General features: G+C 38.5%; 1 protein-coding gene across 1 annotated transcript; it reads left to right on the top strand.

Annotated features, from left to right (window-relative positions):
- The first annotated feature begins 2,847 nt into the window (after window positions 1–2,847).
- On the top strand, window positions 2,848–26,172 carry LOC117550846 (probable polypeptide N-acetylgalactosaminyltransferase 8). Its single transcript, XM_034223409.1, has 11 exons — window positions 2,848–3,220; window positions 14,846–15,194; window positions 15,379–15,545; window positions 17,831–18,017; window positions 18,879–19,076; window positions 19,229–19,343; window positions 19,623–19,808; window positions 21,933–22,070; window positions 22,234–22,326; window positions 22,429–22,599; window positions 23,867–26,172. The coding sequence occupies exons 1-11, from the start codon at window positions 3,037–3,039 to the stop codon at window positions 23,984–23,986; spliced, it is 1,908 nt and encodes a 635-aa protein (XP_034079300.1). The 5' UTR covers window positions 2,848–3,036; the 3' UTR covers window positions 23,987–26,172.
- The last annotated feature ends 311 nt before the right edge of the window (window positions 26,173–26,483 follow it).

The raw sequence follows: 26,483 nt of genomic DNA, 5'->3' as shown, positions 1-26,483 counted from the left end.
AAAAGGAACTGTAAGATACACTTTTTTATGTATGCAAACGTCTTTTACAAAACAAGTTATGTTTTCTGCTTTTTCATCCTCTGAATTTTCCTCCCCCGTCCCTCTTCCTTCACCCCTCACAACAACAAATCAAGGTGGATCTGTGAAATGAAACACCTCTTCCCAAAGCGTGACTTCCCTATTGAGGGCAGTAGGGTCTAAATCGATTGACCAAATATACTAACATGCAGAACGTACGGTATGTTTTGAAAAAAGACTAACCATTTATCCAGTTCAAGCTGTCTTTAAGATGTGACATTGCGCACTGACTATTTCCCGTAAAATCGTGACAAACTATTACTTATTCTTAAATTTGATCTCTTGCTGCATGGTTGAAAATGATAGATGAAAAATAACTTTTTTAAAAAGAGTCAAGTTTTTCATGATCAGATACAGGTCAAGAAAATGCATAGAGGAGGTATGGTGCTGGCTCATTAGCCCTCTCACTCTTCTTAGAATGATCCTGTGCAATTATAGTTAATAAAAGTAATTACACATTAGTTCACAAATCCATATACTGAAAGAGAATACCCTTAGGTATCACTATTAAAACCTAAATAAGATCTTTTGAAAATAACCTCTTTTGCAAAACAAATACTTCTTTAGCAGTTTCACAAAAACTTGAAAAGAAACATCCTGAACGGAAGAGGGGGTGAGTGGTGGGGGATGTGTGTGTGTGTGTGTGTGTGTGTGTGTGTGTGTGTGTGTGTGTGTGTGTGTGTGTGTGTGTGTGTGTGTGTGTGTGTGTGTGTGTGTGTGTGTGTGTGTGTGTGTGTGTGTTCCCCCCTCCCCATCGCCCCACCATTTGCCCTGCAGAGGATGTCGGGGGTTTTATGAGGCCCCCACACGTGTCTTGACTTGTCTTCAGACTGTTCACCAAACTTTTCACGGCAGAGAATAGCAGAGAGAGAGAGAGAGAGTGAGATTGACAGTACTTTTAAAAATATATGGTTGTATATTTCTTGTTATTTGCAAGTATTTGTAAGTTACAGTCAATACTGCTGTATACAGGGGCACAGGAAGTGGTTAGGTGGCGGGACCTTGCTCTTTAGAGCTGAGACATTACTTTTAAAATATATGGTTGTATATTTCATGTTATTTGCAAGTATTTGTAAGTTGCAGTCAATACTGCTGTATACAGGCGCACAGGAAGTGACAAGGTGGCAGGGACATTGATCCTATGCATATGTGATTCATTATAAAATTATTATTTTGTAAAACCGTAGGGGCAGCATTTTATTTTCTCCTGGTTGTTACATTTCATGTTATTTTGCCGGAAGCGGGGGCGACCGGTAGGGGGCAGCATTTTTTTTTTTTATCATTTTCAAATTATTTTCAAATTTTATTTTGAAAACCGGCAGGGGCAGCATTTTATTTTTCTCATGGTTGTTAAATGTCATGTTATTTTATTTTGAAAACCGGAAGCGGGGGCGACCGGTAGGGGCAGCATTTTTATTTTTAATTTTTTTATTTATTTTTGAAAACCGGAAGTGGGGGCGGGACTTCCGCTGGAGGGGCGGGGCTTAGTCGGAAGTGGGCGGGGCTTAATAAGTAGGGAGAGGTGTGACCTGTCACACCACCTGTCACTTTCTATGCATACTAATGAGACGAAAGTGGTATGTGTATAACTACTCTCACCAATGACTGCAACTCAAGTAAAGAAACAATAGAGTGCAAAGAGTCATATTAGAGTATTCATCATCAAAGAAGATCACATATCTGTTTTAAAACAAGCTGAAGAAGGTCGCTGGATCCTCATAATCCTCTTCCTCCAGCTGGGCGTCCTTACAGAAACGTGGAGGGATGAGTTCTTGAGGCTCCGCTAATCCAATGACGTTGTTGAAGAAGCTGAAGGTTAAATACAATACATTTTCTCATTCAAATGTTCACTCCTATAGGGCTATGCAATGAGTAACACTAATGACAGACTTGAAAGACGCATGTAAAATTTGAAGATAAAATGACACCTTTAACAAACAAAGTAAGAAGTATCTGACTTTCCTTATGTCTTTGTCCACTGCACTGCCTCAAATGATCTCTTGTTACAGGAGGCACTTCAGAGACAGTACATTACTTCAAAAATAAAAGCGTTTTGTGTAGCAGTAACACCAATGACGTAATTTTGGGTGACTGACATTTCTTTGATATTATTAATAATAATTTAATTTCAGTGTTATATTTAATGCTTGTAATGTTATGTAAATATAAATTAGATGTATTTATTGAAAAAAAATCTTTTAAATTAAAACTATAGGCTCCACCTCAATGTATGATCAAAGTGACAAAGGCAGTTCCTTGAACTTGGCATTTTAAATAAATTGCAATTTACGTATAAAACCATTTTTTATTTATTTTTTATTTAGTACCATTGCAAAGACAATCTCTATTTATTCAACATATATAATGAATGTGAGTATTAGGTCAACGTCATGTATTTTGGTGTCTGCAAAAGTAAGTGACAGTACTTCCACCTTTTCTGTAGAATGACCCAATTATGATATCACTACCCCGTCAAAAACACGAGTGGATCTGACTTTAATTACATTTGATTTGAGTATTTCGTCAAACTTAATGTGTTGCTTAAAATAATACTTCTGCATACAGTATGTGACAATGTAAGTGTTGCACGGCCATATACGGCTCGGCTGACTCAGGTAAGGAAATAGATGATATATTATGATATTATATGATCGATGATCTGATTGATAATGTGACATGAATGATAAGTGTGACACGTCGGCGTCTTCTTCATACGGCAGTTTAAACTGTATTTCCTTTATACTTAATAGATTTAAACTCCGCACACTGAGCTCTGATCAGGCGGTGCCCGTGGTTTCACTGAGTTGATCTATTTTCTATAGACAGCATCAGGTAAAACAAGTTATTTAGCCTTCCCAAATCTGCTTCACGCGCCGCCTATGCGCTGGAGTGAACGAGGACATTCCAATTCATACCTGTGGACTGCTCTGTCCTCGCGCTCTCAGTCCTGCTATCAGTATGAGAGTAGCAGGAATAAAGCAACCAGTCCTCATATTTATGATCATTGGGCTCATCTTCTACGTGCGCCACATATACGTAAAGAGTGGATATGATGAGGATACAGCGGGGTCCAAAAAAGAGGTTGAACACCCTCGGGTGATCAAGAGTCTATCTGACCTGGAGACAAGCGTCAGCCACCTCTGTGAGTCAAGGATATTATTCGTTTTTTCTAAGTTCATGTTACTCACATTTTATGTTTTTATCGGGTTTAATCAGTCTGTTACAAATTAAGATGGGGAAATTGTAAGGAAGTTATGTTTAATTGGAACTTAACTTATAGACATTATGTGCTTTTATCTTCATGTTTGCATGCTCATTTCATTCAAATATATCTGTGATTATATATTGATTAACTTAAAAAGGCCCGAGAAAATGGCAACTTTTTTAAAAGGTAAAACAAAAATAGGAAACAAGAGTGAAATAAAATTAACAAACATTTATTAATGGGTATATCCATTTTAATTGATTAATATTAATGTGTTGCTTACTGAGGTTCAAAGTACATGTGTGCTATTGCTTATTGTACATTCTAAACTGATCAAAACCTGCAGTAAGTAATTAACATAACGCAAAATGGCATTAATAATTTGATTAAACCAACCTCCAAATGTAATTTCTTTAAATATCCCCCTGGTTGCGAAAATTAACTTGTAAGATATTTTTCCAGTTTGTGGTTTATTTTCTCCAACTATCATTTACAACAGCAATTGTTTTCTTACAATATAATTATAAGTGCTTGTCAGGGGTCAGCAATACATTTCAACCTACCTAAAATGTGCTGTTTTGCCCATATCTGAGCTTATTTTGTGTCACTATTGGGTGTCAAAAATGGCTTAAAATGTGCCAAATCTGGTTTAGGAAGTCAAAATAGTTACAGGTACATCTCAATACATTTGAATATCGTGGAAAAGTTGATTCATTTCAGTAATTCTATCTAAAAAAAGTTAAACACATTATATAGATTCATTTCACACAAAGTGAATTATTTCAAGTGTTTACTTTATATGTTTTAATCTAGAATAGATGATTACGTTTTACAGCTAATGAGAACCCAAAATGCAGTATCTCAGAAAATTAGAATTTTTTAAAAAGTTAAATATTGTAGACTCACACACTCATCAGCTAATTAACTCAGAGCACCTGCAAAGGTTTCCTGAGCCTTCAAATGATCTCTCATCTGGTTCAGTATAGGCTATACAAGGATGACTCCTGACCTGACAGTTGTCCAGAAGACAGTCATTGACACCCTCCACAAGGAGGGTAAGCCTCAAAAGGTCACTGCTAAAGAAGCTGGCTGTCACAGAGTGCTGTATCCAAGCATATTCATAGAAAGTTGAGTGGAAGGAAAAAGTGTGGTAGGAAAAGGTGCACAAGCAACAGAGATGACCGCAGACTTGAGAGGATTGTCAAGCAAAAGCCATTCAATAATCTGGGGGAGCTTCACAAGGAGTGGACTGAGGCTGGAGTCAGTGGTAGCCTACATGCCAAGTCGATTAACTTGCATCCCTGCGTCCCTCACTTGCGTCTTTCCTTGCGTCTTATTCCTTCCCATCAGGGATGCATAGACGCAAGGAAACCACGCGAAGGGAGAGGATGCAAGGAAATGTGTTTTAAGAGCCATGGGACGTCCTTTCCGCAGAGCATCATGTTATGCGACTTCCGTTTGTGATGACAGCGACATGCATCTGGATCGACTGTCAGTCGCTGCAGAGTTTTGACGGAGTTTGGGTTAGCAGCAGACATGTTTGCTGATATTAATAAAAGGCACACAGTTATCACTGCCAGAGCAGCAGCAATGAGTTACCTGTTTCACATAGGCCTGTCACGATAATTAATTTGTTTGGACGATAAATGTTCCCGGAAATTATTGCGATAAACGATAATATTGTCGGCACCACACGGAATGGGGTGGTTGTGTTTCAGGTGCAGTTTAAGGTTGGCCGTATTGCTAGCTTTTGTTGCTACCTTTTTAAAACAAATGCGACACACCACCCGGCTCATTCAAGTCCGTATAGGTTCGCCTCGTTGATTTGGCTTAAATCCAAAATATTCCCACACCGGAAATGTGGTAGGCTATTAGGTTTTGCAACCACTTCTATTTGACTTCAAATTCCCCTCGAGTAAGTCACACGTTGTCTCCTGCTTGTCGCTATATTGTTAATTTGGATGCTACACAGCTGCAAGTGCACGCGGAGTGTCTGACTCCAGACCTGTGTGTGTGTGTGTGTGTGTGTGTGTGTGTGTGTGTGTGTGTGTGTGTGTGTGTGTGTGTGTGTGTGTGTGTGTGTGTGTGTGTGTGTGTGTGTGTGTGTGTGTGTGTGTGTGTGTGTGTGTGTGTGTGTGTGTGTGTGTGAGCCCCGCCCCTCACAGCGCACCTTACCGGCAGACACAACAACGCGAGCGCGCGTGACCGGCAGACACAGCCTGCCTGGCTAAAATGCCGGTCACATCATTATTTAAACAAACACGCATGTAAACGGCAATTTATCGAGCTCAGAAAAGTCATCGAGTCCATATTTATTTATCGTACGTTAAGTCAATTTATCGATTATCGCGACAGGCCTAGTTTCACGCACACCTGCACATTAATAACACCCTGTTCTCTGACATTTTTCTCTGTACTGTGTCGTGTTGGGCGTACCTGTTCTACGGCAGAATGCGTTTATATTATGAATTAAGTTCCTCTGGCACATATAAGCGCCATGGAATGCTCCTTAAGATGCATGGCGCACACATTTATTTTTCTGTTGAGAGCGAGGAAATTACAAATAAGAGACTGGGCATGTACCCCGTGTATCAAAAGCCACCATGCACATTGCACAGACGTATCCAGGACATGGGCTATAAGCAGTGGCGGCCGGCCCATATGGGCGCCGCCCACCCTCTTCCCACATGTTTGATTGTCATTAAAAATAAAAAATAAATAAAAAAATATTTTTATTTTTTATTTTTAATGAACAAGGTCAATATTATATAATTGGTATCAGTAAAATGTATGATCTACAATAAAATCTCGTTTAAAATTGTTTTACGATATCTAAAGTTACTGATAAGTCACATGTTTCCTGCCTGGCCGCAGCGTGTATCATTACCCTCTCTCGTCCGGGCGGTAGAAAGGAGCCCTCAGCCAGAGCAGCAGCAGCCAACAAGCTGATTGTTGCTATCTGTATACTATGCCGCCGAAACATAATTTCAGCCAATCAACGTCGTCAGATCTGATGCTCAAAGGGCGCCATGTCAGCACCCTGGCCTGTGTGTCTGTGAGTTGTTTGGACTCGTATCCATAGGCGGCGCGTGAGGCTCAGGTTTGGGAAGGCTAAATAACTTTTTTTTCATCTTACGCTGCCCGCCTCCAGCATCTATAGAAAAGAGATAAACTCAGTGAAAGCACCGCCTGCTGACCAATCAGAGCTCAGTGTGCGGAGTTTAAATCTATCGTCATATTACAGGAAAAAGGAAATGCAGTTTGAACTGCCGTATGCAGAGAAGATGCCGACGTGTCGCACTTATCATTCATATCACACTGACATCACATCATCAATCAGATCATCGATATCACAATATTTCCTTATCTGAGTCAGCTTCTCGAGCCGTATCTGGCCGTGCAACACTTAGTTACATTGTCATATACTGTATGCAGACGTATTATTTTAAGCAACACATTAAGTTGACGAAACACTCAACTCAAATGTAATAAAGTCAGATCCCCTCGTGTTTTAGATGGGGCAGTATCATAAAACTGTTGTACGCTTTCAAACACTCGGTAGTTGATTTTGTAACGAGTTGTTCTGTATTCTCCTTACAGGCAGTGGCGTTTTTATATGTACAAAAGTGGTGGGGCACAAAAAACTTAGATGTCTATATATAAGCTTCTGCAGTGAGGTTCATGTCCTGGTGAGGCTATGACTCTTCAGGTTTACAAATATTATATTTTGACCTAAATCAAAATATAATATTATTTTCAAAAGCTTTTTTTGTCTGATGCTTCAATTAATTTTAAACAGACAGTTCAACAAAAGGATACCCAAAAAATGTAATTTTATCATTTAAATATTGAATTGTTCTCTCTTAGTAAGATCCCATTTTCATGGCGGTCGTAAAATTGCAGTCTTACCTTGACATGAAGATGAAGTCCATTGGCCTATCCTTCTGGACAAAAATCTCTATTACTTTTTTGTAAAAGTCCTCCTTATGTTCTTGTAGTTTCAAAAGTCTATCATAAATCTGATCTAATCAATAGATTTATGATTCGAAAATTATAAAAGTAGGGTAGACATGTGGATATTATCCGGCTGAACAAAACGTGCATTTATCTAACAGGTTTGTTTCCCACAGATCTTATTTAGAGCTATTTTCTAAAATCCTATGGAGAAATATCATTGCTTTTTTGTGGAGGGAAGCATGCGCAGTTTATTTCCGGGTTTTAGAACGCCTCACTGCAGCTCTCTCTCCTCCTCTTCACACACCACACTTTTCGCGGCACACGTACTTACAGCCAATCAGCTCTGAATGATGTGAGATGACGTATGGTGGGGATGGCAGCACTATGCCCCTATGGTCATTATTTTGTTGCCACACACATTAAATAGGACAATACTCTGAGCATGCGCAGTGTAGTTTTTACAGTCACCATTGACTTAAACAGGGAGAGGGAGGGGCAGGATCGGGTTTTGTCCCACATGGCTCTAAACAGCTCAATAGGCACACACTGTAGACACTAATTAGAAGAACACAGACTAAAACAGCAATGTACAGACAAATCAGATGAATAAACATGATCTTAAAATATATTTTATATATTTTTTAATTTATTTTTTGCATTTTTTTGTAATCATTACTTTTAATACTTTCTGCTGACACTAGGTGGGGCTGTGCCCCACCTGCCCCTAATGACCAGTCGCCACTGCTTACAGGTAATCCTGGATTATATGTTTAAGTCATCATGGATGTTTAAAGTTCATATTTGTCTAATATTAGTTTACTTTTCATTAATGAAGTATGATGTTGCGCTGTCAGTACAATTGTCCCTGTTTGTGATTGGTCAAATGTAGCTAACCCCACCCCAGTAGTAGTACTAATGCCACTCTCGTCTCATTAGTATGCATAGAAAAGTGACAGGTTAGGGTTAGTCCCGCCCCATAAGCCCCACCCACTTCAGACGGAAGTCACGCCCCCATAAGCCCCGCCCCACTTCCGGTTTACAAAATAAAAAAAATAAAAAAATGTAAAATGAGAAAATAAAACGCTGCTGCTTCAAGCACATTAGTATGCATAGGATCTATGTCCCGCCTCCTAACCACTTCCTGTGCCCCCTAATCATGTATACAGTATTGACTGTAACTTACAAATACTTGCAAATAACATGAAATAAATCAAAGTAAAGCATCTAAAAACCATATATTTAAAAAAAGTAATGTCAGCCTCTGTCAACCTCTCTCTCTCTCTAACCCTTCTTTGCTCTAAAAGAGTTCCGTGAAAAGTTTTGTGAACAGTCTGGACTTGCCTGAGACAAGTCAGGACATGTGTGGGAGAAACCATAAAAGCCTGACAGCCTCTACAGCCATATGGCGGCCGAGGGGAGGGGGAACACACACACACACACACACACACACACACACACACACACACACACACACACACACACACACACACACAACCAGATGTGGGGGGGGTTGAGATAGCCAGAGTGTAAATGCCTATGTTAATTAAGACACTCTCTGTGAGAGAAATGAAGTTAGTTTTAAAAAAAGAAATAAACTCAAATAAAATAAAAACAGCCATTAATTTTCACTCACCAAGACATCTAAAAACGTTATTGTCCTCTCTAGATTTGATTCAGGGTTTGTTTTAAATGGTGTGTGCTGGCTAAGGATGTTTCTTTTCAAGTTTTTGTGAAACTGCTAAAGAAGTATCTGTTTTGCAAAGAGGTTATTTTCAAAAGATCTTATTTAGGTTTTAATAGTGATACCTAAGGATATTCTCTTTTAGTATGGATTTGTGAACTAATGTGTAATTACTTTTATTAACTATAATTGCACAGGATCATTCTAAGAAGAGTGAGAGGGCTAATGAGCCAGCACCATACCTCCTCTATGCATTTGCTTGACCTGTATCTGATCTTGAAAAACTTGACTCTTTTAAAAAAAGTTATTTTTCATCTATCATTTTCAACCATGAAGCAAGAGATCAAATTTAAGAATAAGTAATAGTTTGTCACGATTTTATGGGAAATAGTCAGAGTACGGTTTTCAAACATACCGTACGTTCTGCATGTTAGTATATCTGGCCAATCGATTTAGACCCTACTGCCTAGACGCATGCCCTCAATAGGGAAGTCACGCTTTGGGAAGAGGTGTTTCATTTCACAGATCCACCTTGATTGTTGTTGTGAGGGATGAAGGAAGAGGGACGGGGGAGGAAAATTCAGAGGATGAAGAAGCAGAAAACATAACTTGTTTTGTAAAACGGACAGCACGTCAGTTTCAAGAAAGATGACACCGCGTTTATGCATGACAGGCAAAATATCTTGAAGCCCTATAAAAAAAATGTACAAGTATATTATGTTGAAAATATCGCAAAAAGTCCTAATTTGTATAATGTATTAGTTGCATGTTGTATTTTGCTAGAAATCACTATGTAGTTTTTCAAGAAATATAATGGAAAAAGGAGAGAAAGACAAAAAACAAAATATCACAGTATGTTGAAAAATATGAAAAAGTAATGTGTTTAAAATAACATGAAGAAATCAAAGTAACGTTTCTAAAAAAACATATATTTTAGAAAAGTAATGTGAGTCATGTCAAGTTAGCAAGACTGCTGTGTTTCATCGAAATAGTGTTAAAATCACAAACTTGCCTTTTAGAGAGACATAAAGAAAACAAATTCCTTACAAATTAATGAATATTTTACCCGGTTAAAAAGGTTTGCATCCATTAAAGTGTAACTAAAAGTATCTTAGTAACACAAGAAAAGAGAATAAAGCATTGATGTCAACAAAACAGGATTGATCCATTTGAAATTGTGTTAAAATCAAAAAGTGCCTCTAAAGAAAATGTATTCAGATAAAGTATTTTATTTTCAGAAATGTTTAAGGTTTTGCATACATAAAAAGTGTATCTTACAGTTCCTTTGTGAAAGAATTACACACAAATCTGCAGAGTGTCACTAAAAAGTTTTACACAGGGACTGACATTCTGTATGGGGGTTTCACACGGACACAAAGTACTTCATTATCTACTTTTTCAGCTTTTATACACAAAAGTGTATCCTTCAGTAACTTTTCTCAGAGAATTTAAGCATAAATCTGCCAAATGTTTAAAAAAACAGCCTTGTTTCACTGAAATAGCCTCAAAATCACAAACTGCCATTATGAGTCAGATGCTTTGCGGAATCTAATAAAACAGAGTACTTTCATGGTAGTGGTCAGCTTTTAAAAAATAAAAGTGTATCCTTCAGTAAAGTATAATGGAAAAAGGAGAGAAAGACAAAAAACAAAATATCACAGTATGTTGAAAAATATGAAAAAGTAATGTGTTTAAAATAACATGAAGAAATCAAAGTAACGCTTCTAAAAAACATATATTTTAGAAAAGTAATGTGAGTCATGTCAAGTTATCAAGACTGCTGTGTTTCATCGAAACAGTGTTAAAATCACAAACTTGCCTTTTAGAGAGACATAAAGAAAACAAATTCCTTACAAATTAATGAATATTTTACCCGGTTAAAAAGGTTTGCATCCATTCAAGTGTAACTAAAAGTATCTTAGTAACACAAGAAAAGAGAATAAAGCATTGATGTCAACAAAACAGGATTGATCCATTGAAATTGTGTTAAAATCAAAAAGTGCCTCTAAAGAAAATGTATTCAGATAAAGTATTTTATTTTCAGAAATGTTTAAGGTTTTGCATACATAAAAAGTGTATCTTACAGTTCCTTTGTGAGAGAATTACACACAAATCTGCAGAGTGTCACTAACAAGTTTTACACAGGGACTGACATTCTGTATGGGGGTTTCACACGGACACAAAGTACTTCATTATCTACTTTTTCAGCTTTTATACACAAAAGTGTATCCTTCAGTAACTTTCTCAGAGAATTTAAGCATAAATCTGCCAAATGTTTCAAAAAACAGCCTTGTTTCACTGAAATAGCCTCAAAATCACAACATGCCATTTAGAGTCAGATGCTTTACAGAATCTAATAAAACCGAGTACTTTCATGGTAGTGGTCAGCTTTTAAAAAAGAAAAGTGTATCCTTCAGTAAAGTATAATGGAAAAAGGAGAGAAAGACAAAAAACAAAATATCACAGTATGTTGAAAAAATATGAAAAGTAATGTGTTCAAAATAACATGAAGAAATCAAAGGAACGCTTCTAAAAAACATATATTTTAGAAAAGTAATGTTAGTCATGTCAAGTTATCAAGACTGCTGTGTTTCATCGAAACAGTGTTAAAATCACAAACATAAAGAAAACAAATTCCTTACAAATTAATGAATATTTTACCCGGTTCAAAAGGTTTGCATCCATTAAAGTGTAACTAAAAGTATCTTAGTAACACAAGAAAAGAGAATAAAGCATTGATGTCAACAAAACTGGATTGCTCCATTGAAATAGCGTTAAAATCAAAAAGTGCCTTTAAAGAAAATGTATTCAGATAAAGTATTTTATTTTCAGAAATGTTTAAGGTTTTGCATACATAAAAAGTGTATCTTACAGTTCCTTTTTGTGGGAGAATTACACACAAATCTGCAGAGTGTCACTAAAAAAATGTACACAGGGACTGACATTCTGTATGGGGGTTTCACACCTGAGCTGCTGCGGGGGGAGAGCGTTGAAAAGGGGGTGAGTATGTTTGGCTCTCGGGGGGTGGTGTGTTAAGAGTCACAGTCTTAAAGAAAATCTGGTCAGAAAAAGTACTTAACTTTCTACCAGTTGTAAGTTGTCATACATATAAAAAAAGTAAGACTTACTGTTTTCCTTTGTGAGAGAATTACACATAAATCTGCAGAGTGTCTGTAAAAAGTCTCAAAATCGCAAACTGCCATTAAGAGTCAGATTCTTAACAAAATCTACTAATACAAAGTACTTAATTATCTACTTTTCAGCTTTTATACACAAAAGTGTATCCTTCAGTAACTTTCTCAGAGAATTTAAGCATAAATCTGTCAAAGATTCTTAATGAAATCTACGGACACAAAGTACTTCATTATCTACTTTTCAGCTTTTATACACAAAAGTGTATCCTTCAGTAACTTTCTCAGAGAATTTAAGCATAAATCTGCCAAATGTTTCAAAAAACAGCCTTGTTTCACTGAAATAGCCTCAAAATCCCAAACTGCCATTAAGAGTCAGATGCTTTACGGAATCTAATAAAACAGAGTACTTTCATGGTAGTGGTCAGCTTTTAAAAAGAAAAGTGTATCCTCCAGTAAAGTATAATGGAAAAAGGAGAGAAAGACAAAAAACATATATTTTAGAAAATTAATGTTAGTCATGTCAAGTTAGCAAGACTGCTGTGTTTCATCGAAACAGTGTTAAAATCACAAACTTGCCTTTTAGAGAGACATAAATAAAACGAATTCCTTACAAATTAATGAATATTTTACCCGGTTAAAAAGGTTTGCATCCATTAAAGTGTAACTAAAAGTATCTTAGTAACACAAGAAAAGAGAATAAAGCATTGATGTCAACAAAACTGGATTGCTCCCAATCAGTATAACTATTTGATTTTTGTGTGTGAAAAAATAAAAAAATGGTTTTTTACATTTAAAAACTGTTGTCTTCATTATAGCAAGGGGGCGTGTCTGATACATGTGTATTACAGTCCTTATTTTTTGTGTTTTTCAGTGTTTTTCTGTGTGTCTGTACACACAAAACACAAATCATTTAAAACAAACCCTGAATCAAATTTAGAGAGGACCATTAAGAGTCAGAATCTTAACCAAATCTACTAATACAAAGTACTTCATTATCTACTTTTCAGCTTTTATACACAAAAGTGTATCTTTCAGTAACTTTATCAGAGAATTTAAGCATAAATCTGTCAAATGTTCAAAACAGCCTTGCTTCACTGAAATAGCCTCAAAATCACAAATGCCATTAAGAGTCAAATTCTTGACGAAATCTAATAAAACAGAGTACTTTCATGGTAGGGTCAGCTTTTTAAAAAGGAAAGTGTATCTTTCGGTACCCTTTTTTGAGAGAATTAAGCATAAATCTGTCAAATGTTAAAAACAGCCTTGTTTCACTGAAATAGCCTCAAAATCACAAAATGCCTGCACACTGGAATGTGCTATAACAGATATGGCCCTCTTGGGCACTCTGGAACAGGGTAGCGCTCCAGGGAGGGCACTGTAAAGACAAAGGATCAAACGTGGAGGGCAAAGAAAATCTAAAAATCGACTCAGTATCAAAGAAATCATGTTGGAGTGCAAAAACGTTTCATATTTTCCTGCTAACCTTGAATTATCCTGTCCTGTCGTGTTCGCTCACAGCTGTTTCTTACACATGACATGCATTGTTTTACAATTTATTACATAAGGTGAACATGCTTATGTGTTGCACAGGATATAATGGAGCCAAGTACGTATTAATAAAAACAAAATGCTAGCTAACTGACTTGCATGAATCAAAATATATGTAAACCTCTATTATCATTTTTTTTTTTTTTAATTTAATTATCCGCTAAAACCAGCTTCTGTGTTTTTCTACCCTATTAAGCAAAATAACTCTTAACACTGGAAATGTTCTAACATGTTAAAAGGGCTTCTTGTGCTATATACACAATTGTCCTTTATTCAATTTGTCACTTAGGTTGCAAATAACCAACATACCCACTGACAATGGGGTATAAAATCAGGTTTTTCCCCTCTTTTTGGTGTAAACTGAGCTTGTGTCTAATCCGTTCCAGCCAAACCAAACACGAGTAAAAGGAGAACAAGACTTTTTCACAGGCTGTGGAGAATGCTGCTGAATAACTCAAACAGACCAACACAGAGCAGAAAGGGGAACATTTGTCGCCACATTAACATACCGACTCCTCTATCAGTTTTTTGATTTATAAAGAACCTCTCCAAAACTTTACAGGCCAAATTATTCAAATTTAGACTGATGTTTTCTCAATTTGTGACCAAAAAGCGTAATTTCACACAAAAGTCCCAGTCAGTCTAATCCAACAGACCAAGTGGAAAATCTCTCAAACTATTTAAACACAAAGCGTCAATTTGGAGATTTCTTTTCTTGATAGCCATATTAAAAGATACCATTGATCTTTTTGTTCAATTTGTTGGTTTGCTCTCAAGTCCTTATGGTCAAGACTGAAGGCCGCTATTGAAGCAACCGTGCTTCCATCACACTTCAGCAGTGCCACAGGCTGATCGCCTGCAAATTACTGCATGGATGCAGTCATTTGTGCAAAAGGAGTCCCAACCAAACACTCGGAGTAGAAACATGAACATACTTTTCAGAAAGCCGACATTTCTTTATTTAAAATCCTTTTTTTATTGGTCTTATGTAATATTCACATTTTCTGAGATACAGAATTTGGGGTTTTCAAGCTGTTACCATCAAGATTAAAACAAATTAACACTTGAAATAATTCACTTTGTGTGAAATTAATCTATATATTATATGAGTTTAACTTTTTAAATAGAATTACTGAAGTTAATCAACTCTTCCACGATATTCTTATTTATTGAGATGGACCTGTATTATCATGGTTCATAGAACAAAGTATTCTCATTTTTCATTTTGCTTGTTTTGTCAAGACAACCTACTCAAAGCTTTTGAGCAGAAGCAGGACACCATGCAGAAATTGCTCGAAGAGGACGTAGAGCGAAGGAGAAAAGCTGCAGAGGTCGTACAGCCACCAGTCCAGAAGCTCCCAGAGCAGAAAGAGGAACCTCAAGCAAAGATCGAGGAAAAACAGGAGGCCCCTGTAAAGAAAAAGTCAAATAAACTCTTCCCTGACTCCCCCCTGTTCAAGGAGTGGGGTGGGAATCTGTCTGAGGATGAGCAAAGAGAGGCACAGAGTTTGTTTGATAAGTATGGCTACAACGTGTTTCTGAGTGATCGCCTTCCTCTAGATCGTGCTATTGCAGATACCAGGGATAAAAGGTACGCATTGTTATCTCCTATGAAGCCATAACTACCGTGTCACTTCGTACACAATGCAGGGTTAAAGGTTGTTTATAGTTCACCTAACTTGTTTGCTGATAATCCTTCACCTTTTTGTTACCGTCTGTTTGGATTAAACATTTACACAGCTTGTTAAAAAGACAAGGGTTGTGTTTCTGAACAGGTGTCTTGAAAAGACATACCCAAAGGATCTGCCAAGCATCGGGGTGGTGTTGATCTACCTGAATGAGGCCCTTTCGATCCTCAAAAGAGCCCTGCGCAGCATCATCGACCGCACCCCTAAAAACCTGCTGAAGGAGATTATTTTGGTGGATGATAATAGCTCGAATGGTGTGTATGTTTCAAGTGAATCACATTACGCTACTGCTAAATCCTGTTTCTTTGTGCAGATGCCCATGCTGTTGGAACATGTATTTTAGTTTTTAAATATATTGCTGCTTTTAGACTGGAATCCTGATTTTTATCAGTTTTTTTTAATATGAATATACTTTTCTCAGAAGTCTTGTAAATCTCCCAGAAGGCATTTTGTCAAATGATCTTCCAGCTTTGAAGCAGTTGTTTCATACTTTAGGAAATACACCTCTTGGCAAGAGTAAGTTCAGAAGATGAATGCTACTGTCATATCTGTAACGTAAAATATTAAATTAGGATGGCAAGTGGTTATTTTAGCTTTGAAGAAACACTAGCATGTAAACTCAATATCATTTATAATTTTAAACACATTTTGTTGATCATACGCTGGATACAACAAAAACGAGAATTCGTGTTGCTACAGCTCCAGCACATAACCACCAATAAAACCACACATTTTAACATTTGTAAGTGTCAAAAAAAAAGTATGAGTCTGCTTTAGAGCTCGAACAACAACCAATCACATGAATCTCCCGCCCCGGACACACAAGCATGCGGTTTGATTGGCTAGTGCTTGTACTGGCGATTCGATTGGCTGTCGAAGCTTTAAAAGTAGAACATTGCTCTACTTTTGAAGCGAGCAATGCGAGCAAAGCGAAGCGACGGAATCACGATGCAGTTCGCAAAGCGTGACGTTACCCCATTCAAAGTGAATGGGCCAAAACGTTGAAGCTTCAATGCACGCCGCCATGTGGACGGGCCGTTACATGCAGTGGTGGGGCTCAAGTCAGTATTTGCAATGTAATTACATATACACGTATCGCCCCCCTTGACAGTGAAACGCCTTGTGTGAGGTTTAGATTATTTCCCTGTCTCAAAAAACGGCACATTTGTCTTGTAATAAATAAAAAGGGTTTTCCCCACAGGTGGAAGAGTTGACATGCTGAAAACCCAACCTCTGCAGGGGGGTCTGGGGGGATTGTCCCCCAGGAGATTTTTTTGAAATACTAACATAAAATACACATTCTGGTACTCTCTTGAGAAGAAAAAAAATCAATCTATTACTACACGACATTCAAAAAAATGAATGCCATTGTTACTTTGTTCTGAAAGCTGAACCTGCTGCTCCTCACAGAGAGGAGAGAGGAGAGAGAAGAGGAAAAAGGCTGTGTGAATTACTTTACATTGTGGATAAGGGTGGATAGCCCCCATTGTTCTGTGTGTCAAAATGAAAGACAGCCCACACACCTATCAATCATCAAACCGTGGGGTCTTATTTTATTACGTGTTGATGTATCCATGGATGTATAAAGAGTAGTTCTACCGCAAAATTATTCTCCGTCGGGACTTCCTGCAACAACACCACGCCGTTATCGTGATTCTGGCCGTGATTCTGGCCGTTTCTCAATCGCGAGGATGCTGGCTTGGTAGCACATGTCTTCCGAGTCACTTCCTTCAGAAGCTAGGCAAGAATCCTTCCTGGCATTCGGAAAACGAAGAGTGGAACAGGCTAGCAAGTGTGCAGGTGTGCGTAATATGAGAGGCCCCGCCTTACATTTTCCACCACAGATTTGGGGAAATTGGTCCGTGCGCAAAGCATTGTGGGGATTTGAAGGACGCGAAGTCTACCCATGTGCAGCCTCGAAATTACCCCCAAACCAAGGACGCGGCCTCGGTGGAATTCCAAGTATGCTGGAGATTGGAACAGTCCTTCGGCGGCACTCGATGACGTAGTATCCTTGACATATTGGCTTGGAAGCCAGTTTCCTCGCGATTGAGAAACGGCCTCTGATTGGCCAGAAGACATTAGCAAAGATGTTTCATTAAGAAGACGATCACTACGTGACAAAAGTTTTCAAAACCGTTTCTAGTCTTCGGTATTTCCAGACAAGTGGCTACTGACATCAATCTTACTAACTGATGTCTGTGCAATTTACTCGGCGCGAGTTGGCAGACTTTTATTTGCTATACTTTAACATAATTTTTCATGGTGGGGCTAAGCCATTTCAGGGTATGGCTGTAGCCTACCCCAGCCATACCCTGGAGCCGCCACTGGTGCTGTGGCACTGGATTGCAATTTACTAATACGACTCACATTTGTCCATCATAGAATGAATAAAACATCATACGCTTTTCAGTATAATTTGAGTAGATCATCAATAACTACAAGTGGTATCACCCCCTTGCTTTGGAAAAACCAAATCTGTCACGCCTGTTCTTCCCTAATGTCATAACATATTCCCACTTTATCCTCTCAATTCAAGAGGACCTGAAGGGTGACTTTGACGTGTATGTGAAGTCGCTTGAGCAGCAGAACCCAGGCCTCCGCTTTACAAGAGTGAGGCACAATGAGCAGCGAGGCCTTTCATACGCCAGGGCTTCTGGGTGGAGGGCTGCTACTGCTGACGTGGTGGCCATCCTGGACGCACACATTGAAGTCCATGAAATGTGGTAAGAGTGTGGCAAAAATAAATCCTTTTCAATGTTAGTTTATTTATAACATTAACAGTAAGTATGTTATGTTTGTAGAGAAAAATATTTTTACTCCTGAAAGGTGATAATGGTTCTGGATGTCGTTTGGTAGAAACATTTGTAAAACTTTTAAACTACTCTCAACATTGTGCTCGGACGCACTACAAAGTTTATATTGGCTGCCGATGTCTTTTATACATAAATACTGTATGTGTCCCCGGTGTGTAAGGGAACTCACAAAGTGTAAGAAAACAAAACCCTCTCTTTTTTCCTCCGTACCCAAATCTATAAAAACGGGGGTACAATGGAGCTGCCGTTATGACGTAATATCGGAAATGTAGGCTGGCTTTACACCCACGGCCCTATCAGAAACAATGCGTGTTTTGGAAGAAATTTGGTCTTTGTTTACATTAGCAAGCATCGCTAAAACTCAGATCTAACGCTGTACTGGAGAGAGTATGGGTAAAGAAGCAGTAAATAAAAAAAGGAACTCACCCTTAAGAGAGAAAGCATTTGAGCTCCATACTGTTTCAGAAATAATCCTCGATGTGGTTTTTGGCATTTAATCACGGCAGCATTTAGCTGAGTATCTGGGTAGAATTCTGCATAACCTCCCCCTCCTTTTTTTTTTTTTTTTGTGATTCCCAGAATTAGCACTTCTCTAACAGGGCTGAAATAGAGGGAGGGGTACAAGGCATGGCTAGAATGGGTGATCTGTTTGATATTTTGAGCAAAACACTTCATATACATGTTTTTATATATGAGACCTATAATATATGCTCGACAAATGATCAAAGTGAATAGTGAACCTGCTCTCCTCCCTTCTTTTCACTCATGCAGGGCTGAACCTCTGCTGACGCAGATCAAGGGGGATCGGACCGTGGTGACGTCCCCTGTGTTTGACAAAGTCAACTATGATGACCTTACAGTTATTCCATACCAACCAGCCGCACATGCCTTCGACTGGGCTTTATGGTGCATGTATGAGAGTTTCTCCGACGATTATTACAAACTCATGGATGGCTCACTGCCTGGAAAGTAAGTAAAAGTGTATCCAGTCTAGTTTTACATGTCTCAAACAAATATAACATGGATGAGGTTTTCTTGATGATTTGAAATGAAACTGATGTATTCCACTGTAGAATGTTTAAAATGATACACGACTCACAGTTTACTCCTTTTTATTTCAGGAGTCCATCTGTCATGGGAATCCTAGTGGCTGACAGAAAGTATCTAGGAGAAATTGGAGTTCTCGATGAGGGAATGAAAGTGTACGGTGGTGAAAATGTGGAGCTGGGAATTCGAGTGAGTAAGCGTCGCCTATCCACCCCTGTGACTTTGTTTTAATGATTGTGAGGTGAACAGCTATGTTACAGAGGATAGAGATGTGGACAGTGGCTATTTCTTTATTGGTAACTTCCTGGAGTCTTTGCTGGTTGTCTGGCAACTTTGCCAGGAAGAGATGGTGTCCTGCAAACTGTGTGCTTTGCGCCTGCACTAATAATTTTGTTGACAGAACAATTATTCTATTTGATAAATGAGTATAAAGGATAACATGTTTAGTTTTCTGCTCGTATACTGTAGGTGTGGACATGTGGAGGCAGTATTGAAGTAGTTCCATGCTCCAGGATCGCCCACATTGAGAGGGCCCATAAGCCCTACATGCCTGATCTGTCTGTAGCCATGAGGAGAAACGCCATGAGGGTAGCAGAAGTCTGGATGGATGAATACAAACACAATGTCAACTTGTTCTGGAACTTGCCATTTGAGGTACTTCATTTGTGGGCAAACTACATTTTTGTGGATACTTAGAACTAAAAGTAAATAGTGAATATGTTGCTGTTTTCATTGTGAAATGGCCCCCAAATTAAAATGCATCTTACCATTGTGTGGCAACGAGTTGAAAAAAGCATAATGTTGCCGTCCCAAAGAAGTGTGCAGTCATGTGTATATGTGAAAGAGGGCAGGAGACAGTTATTGTAACAATTATTTTTGACCTTTACTAAGCTGTCAGTGGTGTGATGAAAACTTCTGAAGCAACTTTGATGGCAAACACTGATGGTTTATTTGGAGCTTCGGCTGGAGAATTCACAAGACATGTCGTGTGCCACGAGTTGACACAGCAGATGCCAAGCCAATTCTGAAGATCTCTTCTGCAGTAGGAGATTTTAACTAGTTCAGAGAGTGTAATCAACACTCCTCATTTAGCGAGACTAAACAGGTGGAGACACTGAATCACCTAACTAAAACAAGCACTTTGAATTGTCGCGTACAGAAAAGTGCTATATAAATAAACTTGCCTTGCCTTGCCTAAAGTTGTCGGTTATGGCTAGAGAATGCACACCTCGGAGCCTTCCTAAGATAAAATGTCTCCAAATGTCCCAAAACAATAAACTCTCAGATCGAGCTGTGCCCGATCATAAACTGGCAACATTAACCACAGTTTGAGCAGCCCCTCCTTAAGCAGCTGTCCAAGGCTGAGAACCTGTGTCCAAGGAACAGGAGGCACAGGAAGGAGAAACAGATGGAGTATGTCAAAGAGTGCCCCTAAGCAAATTATTCCCTAACAAGTGTCACTTCGTATACGTAAAGCATTGAATCATGGATTATTCTCGAAAAAACTGCAGTTGAAGCGTTCCTCAGGCTCGAAAATGACATGCCCAGAACAAATGACAATATATTCACTTCTAAAAGGGGTAAATGAATAATCTTTTTTCTCAAAGCAATGATAAACCTGTGAGTTGGCTGTAGAAGTGTCAGAATCAATATAGATGTTTTTATTTTAAAGTAAATTCCTGATTGAACATAGTAAAAAAATGTAAATTATAGTTTCCGTCTAAAAAAAAAACATTACTTATAGTGAAAGCCACCCTTGAATGATGGGATAGTAGCCAAAAACCTTTAGGAATCCAAACTATAACATATATAATAAGTACCCTGTATCAAGAATAATGCAAAACAAGTTAAATTTGACCTTTTTAGAGAGGTTTAGAAAAAGTAGGTCCAGGAGGACTCACCTCTGGGTACATTTGGGTGTATTTGCCATATCTCTGGAACCCATTGGTCAATTTGGGTGATTGACACCTCTTTGTAACTGTTAGAGCCAATAGAATCGAGGTGAAGTTCCTTAACCCATCTAAATATTACCATTGATGAGTTAGAATGATGCGCACGCAGCTTGCCCAAAACCGGAAGCTCCGTACACTCTATATGAAAAATGAGTTTATTGCCATAAATGTTATGATGGATTATCAGTAATCATTTCAAAATGACACAGACACATTGGATTATTAACCTCCAGCAGCGTTTATATGCGTTTTAATGCCCTTGAACACAACTTTTGATCAGAAAACAGCAAATGTAAGACGTATTTGCCGTTTTGGCCCCGTAAAGTGAAGTTGTGTGTTGTCTTTCCTGGCTTTCGCTGCCGTGAGTTTTGGTCAAACAGTGATGATATACTTATACCAATGGAATCTGTGGAATCTCAGTTTTCATATGATATCTAGTTTGTGCAGATTGCATGACATATAACAATCGCTACAGTGAGTTATGTGCTAAGTGCGCTAGCATTTCTTCGCTTAGTGCTAATTTAGACGCTTGGTGTTAGACTTGTGTTTCGTTTAGGTAAAAATTATTAATATTGTCTGATAGCTGAGTTTCTTCCCGTTATTTGGGTATGACACATTAATAGGTTGTTAAATGTTAATAAGCCCTGAGACACAGTTTTGTGCAATATTGTTGTGTCTTTTATGGTTTAGGTTTATGTGCATTTTGAGATTTCTCGGGGCATTTCTTTCCCGTGCCCCGTTAACTTCTGACAATAAAGGGGGCATCTTTGAGTGAATCTCAATCACTTAAGCTACAAAATAACAATTTATACCATATTCCCTGCAGAATCATGGAATTGACATTGGGGATGTCACGGAGAGGAAAGAACTAAGGAAAAGGTTGAACTGTAAACCCTTCAAATGGTACCTGGAAAATGTGTATCCCAAGTTGGATCCCTTGGACAACGTAGTTGCATATGGAGGAGTAAGTTTAGTTTCATCTAATGCTTTGAATGGTGGTAGAATTATTGCTGGGTGTGTGTTTTAATTATTCACTCCTACACAGCAATGTTTTCTACATTTGAGCTCCCAAATATTTATTATTATTTTACTTTTTTTAATGTCTTTTTTTTCTCCCCTACTTATAGATGAAGAATCTTGATACCAACATGTGCTTAGACCAAGGTCCAGTGCCGGGAAACACACCCATCGCCTACAATTGCTACTACTATGGACCTCAGGTAAGTTAAGATTCTAAAAGTGGTTATCAAGATTAATCCTTAATCTTTGTCGTATTTGCTGCTGATTTAACTGCCAAAACTGCTTTTTAAAATACTTTTTAGATGACTTATTTTCGATCAAACGGAGAGCTCTACATCGGCGGCATCAAGTCCCACAAGTACAATGACAACCGGTGTATAGCTGACATTGGGAATAAAGAAACAGAACCAGGGCTGTTCAACTGCAGAGAGGCTCTGCAGAAGAAAATGGGGATCTACTGGGACTTCACTCAGGTACTATTAATGAAATGTAATCTAGCAAAAGAAGCAACTGGTAAAATATTGTTACTAGTAAAAGCCCTGTGTTCAAAGATATTGTTGTTGTTAAAGTATTAGCATCAAAACAAACACTTAACGTAGCATGATGTGTTAAAATGAACAGCGTTTTCTTAAAGGTCCCATGACATGGCCATTTCTACTGATCATAATTCCATTGTTGAGGTCTACTAGGATAGATTTACATTGTTCAATGTTCCAAAATCACATTGATTTCGCATACAGCATCTCTGTATAGTATGTGTATTCACTGTCTGTCCTAAATGGCTTGTTGGAGCTCCTGCCCCCCCCCCTCCCTATGAGCCCACTGTGCTCTGATTGGTCAGCTCGTCCACTATGTTCTGATGAGTCCACCACCGTTACAGCGGGAACATCAGTGATTATGTGTTACAATGGCGTTAGCAACCAGAAAACGACACCAGTAATGACAAACAGATGAGAATGCGGATCGAGGAGCAGACAGTGTGAGCTGTATTACTTGGGTCATTTCCTGGTTGCTGCATGGGGTCTGCGAGACAGCGAGACATCGCGGAACTCAGCCTGAGCACACACATACACTCACAGCCAGGCTGTTCGCTACACAGTTCGCCACACTCACAGCCTGAGAAAAGATAAGGGTGTGTGTGTGTGTGTGTGTGTGTGTGTGTGTGTGTGTGTGTGTGTGTGTGTGTGTGTGTGTGTGTGTGTGTGTGTGTGTGTGTGTGTGTGTGTGTGTGTGTGTGTGTGTAAGAAAAAAAATTGGAAAGATCTCCTACGAGGCGTTCTGGGGCAGCATAGACAAGTATTTTCTGTGTTAGAGTTTTACTCGCTACAGGGTGTACTTTGAGGGTTTTTGACTTTGCAGACCGTTTACATGCATAAAAAGCTACACAACACACAAGGGGACAGATAATAACCGGAAAAGCATGTCATGGGACCTTTAACACTAAATTGTAAATTACCTTTCACTAGGAGTGGTCATTTCTAACCGTTGGTGTTTTGACATATCTGAAATGTTATTGTTTTACCACTATATTAATCAAATGACTTCACAAACCACGTCTGTTTTCACCAAATCTGAAAATGCATGTAGTCGTCATAATTTGGTATGTACCACCCTTTGAAATGGTAGCGTGGGTTAGCTCATGGTGACTCATTGTTCAAAATGTTGCGGTCGTCTGAATGTTTAATGATGACATACTGTGTAATGTGTATACCTACTGTTTACATGTATTCTCTTTTCTAGGGCAAGGAGATAAAGAACAGAGAGACAAAAAGATGTCTGGAGATTAAAAAAGATACACTAGTAATACAGGAGTGCTCTGGCCAAAGATGGGAAGTCCAACACATAATCAAAGCCTTTTAAAGTGTGTCTGTGTGTTTGCGGCCAACAAGAAGTGCACTTCTCTGCTCATAGGTCAGTCTCAAATAAAGTCAGTAACGCTATCATGCCTTTATATATATATATCTCTGACAGACATCAATTCATCTCCATCAACAACTCCAAATCCCCCACAGTCCCTGTCAATTATGGTGTCCCTCAGGGTTCTGTACTTGGTTCCCTTCTGTTCATCATCTATATCCTCCTACTTGGACAATTCCTCTGTCAAAACTAACTCCAGTTCCGCTGTTATGCCAATGACACACAGCTCTACCTATCAACAAAATGCATTTCTCCAAGCACACACTCCCAATTCAGCACCTGCCTCACTGACATTACAATTTGGATGCAAAACAATTTTCTAAAACGCAACTGCGACAAATCAGAACTCATAATCATCGGCCCAAACTCACTTACCCGCTCAACCCCTCACTTTCCTCCCTCGTGTTAACCAGGTCACAAAATCCGCCTTCTTACACTTAAAGAACCTTGCCCGCATCAGAGCCTCCCTCCCATGTCCGCTGCTGAAACTCTCATCCATGCATTCATTACATCCCGTCTTGATTACTGCAACAGCATTCTTTATGGTTCACCTGCATATATCCTCAAAAAAATTCAATATGTCCAAAACTCTGCCCGCATGCTCACCTTCACCAGACGCTCCTACCACATCACCCCTAACCTCCATGATCTCCACTGGATCCCCATCAAACCCCATATTGACTATAAAGTCTTACTATTCACTTACAAAGCTTTCCACAACCTTGCCCCCCCTACCTCTGTGACCTCATCCAATGACACACCCCCACCCGTCGCCTCAGATCTGCTGTCGCTTACCTACTGTAGAAATCAGAACCAAGCTCCGGACCTGGGGCCTTCGCAGAAGACTCCCCCTCACTCTGGAGCTCCTTCCCCAGCCACGTCCGATCTGCCAACACTCTCACGTCATTAAAAAAAGCCCTCAAAACTCACCTTTTCACTCTTGCCTTTAACTCCTAATCCACTAACCCCTCGTTGTTATCTTAAATGTATTGTCTTTTCCCTATGGTTGGATGTGATGAATAGACTTTATCTCTGCAAGTACTTATTATCTTTCCTTCTTTATCCAACATTTTTCTTTTGTTTGACACTACACAACGGAATTTGCTGATTTGACCAGAAAATTGCATTGTTTTCAATGTAAAACATTTTTATTTGGTTCTATTCCTTTAAGGTTTAGTGGCGTTGATGCTGTTATGAGCAGGATCCTGGTTAGAGATAGGCATAATGTTTCTCAGTAAATCTCATTTGGGGATTGTTGACAGGCAGCATCTTACATCAGGCCGAAACGCAACCTAAAAATGCAATTCAGCCCATTTTCATCTTTGCAATCGTTTCACTCAGGGACACTAAATATATTATATGCAATGAAAAAGCTAATGCAAATGTAGAAGATAGTTTGCTGAATTTCTTCCATGGTAGCTGTGTTCACAACAACAAATGCTCAGATAGATGCAAGTGCTTTCATTGCGTTGCTGTGATTAAATGTGACCTTTTTTACTTCTATCACAATCAGCCAGTTGTTACAAATGCCACATATGGAAGCATTGTAATGCAATACGTGCTGTTTTGTGAACATCCAGTCTAAAAATATAAACGTTTTCTTGGTAATTTATTTCTACTTTACACTGCAATATAATCAGTATAGAGAAATTCAAATCATAAGGTAGACGAAAATGAAGTAAAATTAAGGGTGAAAATAAAAAGGGTAAAAAATCAAAACCAGCATGCATGGATAAGTGAACATTAACAAGTCCACAGCTTAAATAATTCCTGTATACCTTCTAGAAAAACGATGTTAATGAATGGGTTCCGAACAGGTTTAAATGTACTATGGCATTTGGTCATTAAATGTTGTCAGGTTTTACTTCTGCAATCTGATTCAGAGAAGGGAATTTGTGTCCATTAGCACTAGTCATTTACATCTAAAAAAAACGTTATGTTAAAATCGTGTTACAGAATGGATGGTACCTCTTTTTGAGTGAATATGTATTCTTTATGTTGAGTGTATAAATTATTATCTTGGTGTTTTCTAATGACTTTTCTATTCTGGGGAGCCTATGTTCAAAATATGTTGAAATATTATTGTCTTTTGAAATCTACATTTGGAAATAAAGTTTATGTTTGAATTGGTTTGTCTTTGAATTGTGTTTGTTTTGGTATTAAAGGCCTATCTAGCTTATATAGCCCAAAAGCTTCCCTTATGCCGATATAGGAATTGGGAATGTAACGTCATGAACAGCAATCTTTGGAGGATAATAGCAACCGCAACCTATTATAGTAACCTACATGTGAGTGAAATAGCATCACTTTTACAATTTAAACTTTTTAAACATGGTTGGTAGGCACTGTTATGTGCTAGTTGTAACAGCCACTATATGACCAATGAACAAAAAAGGACTATGGAATTACTATTTATACTTTTATAGCTAAATGTAAACAA

This window comes from Gymnodraco acuticeps, unplaced genomic scaffold (assembly GCF_902827175.1).
Source record: "Gymnodraco acuticeps unplaced genomic scaffold, fGymAcu1.1, whole genome shotgun sequence".
Taxonomy (NCBI): Eukaryota; Metazoa; Chordata; class Actinopteri; order Perciformes; family Bathydraconidae; genus Gymnodraco; species Gymnodraco acuticeps.
This window is presented reverse-complemented; position numbering and strand designations above follow the sequence as displayed.

Excerpts from the sequence above, each read along its gene's own strand:
- LOC117550846 (XM_034223409.1), top strand. The coding sequence starts at position 3,037 with ATGAGAGTAGCAGGAATAAAGCAACCAGTCCTCATATTTATGATCATT. Across the intron at positions 3,221-14,845 it reads GACAAGCGTCAGCCACCTCT|ACAACCTACTCAAAGCTTTT; the intron begins GTGAGTCAAGGA and ends TGTTTTGTCAAG. Across the intron at positions 22,071-22,233 it reads ACGTAGTTGCATATGGAGGA|ATGAAGAATCTTGATACCAA; the intron begins GTAAGTTTAGTT and ends CCCTACTTATAG.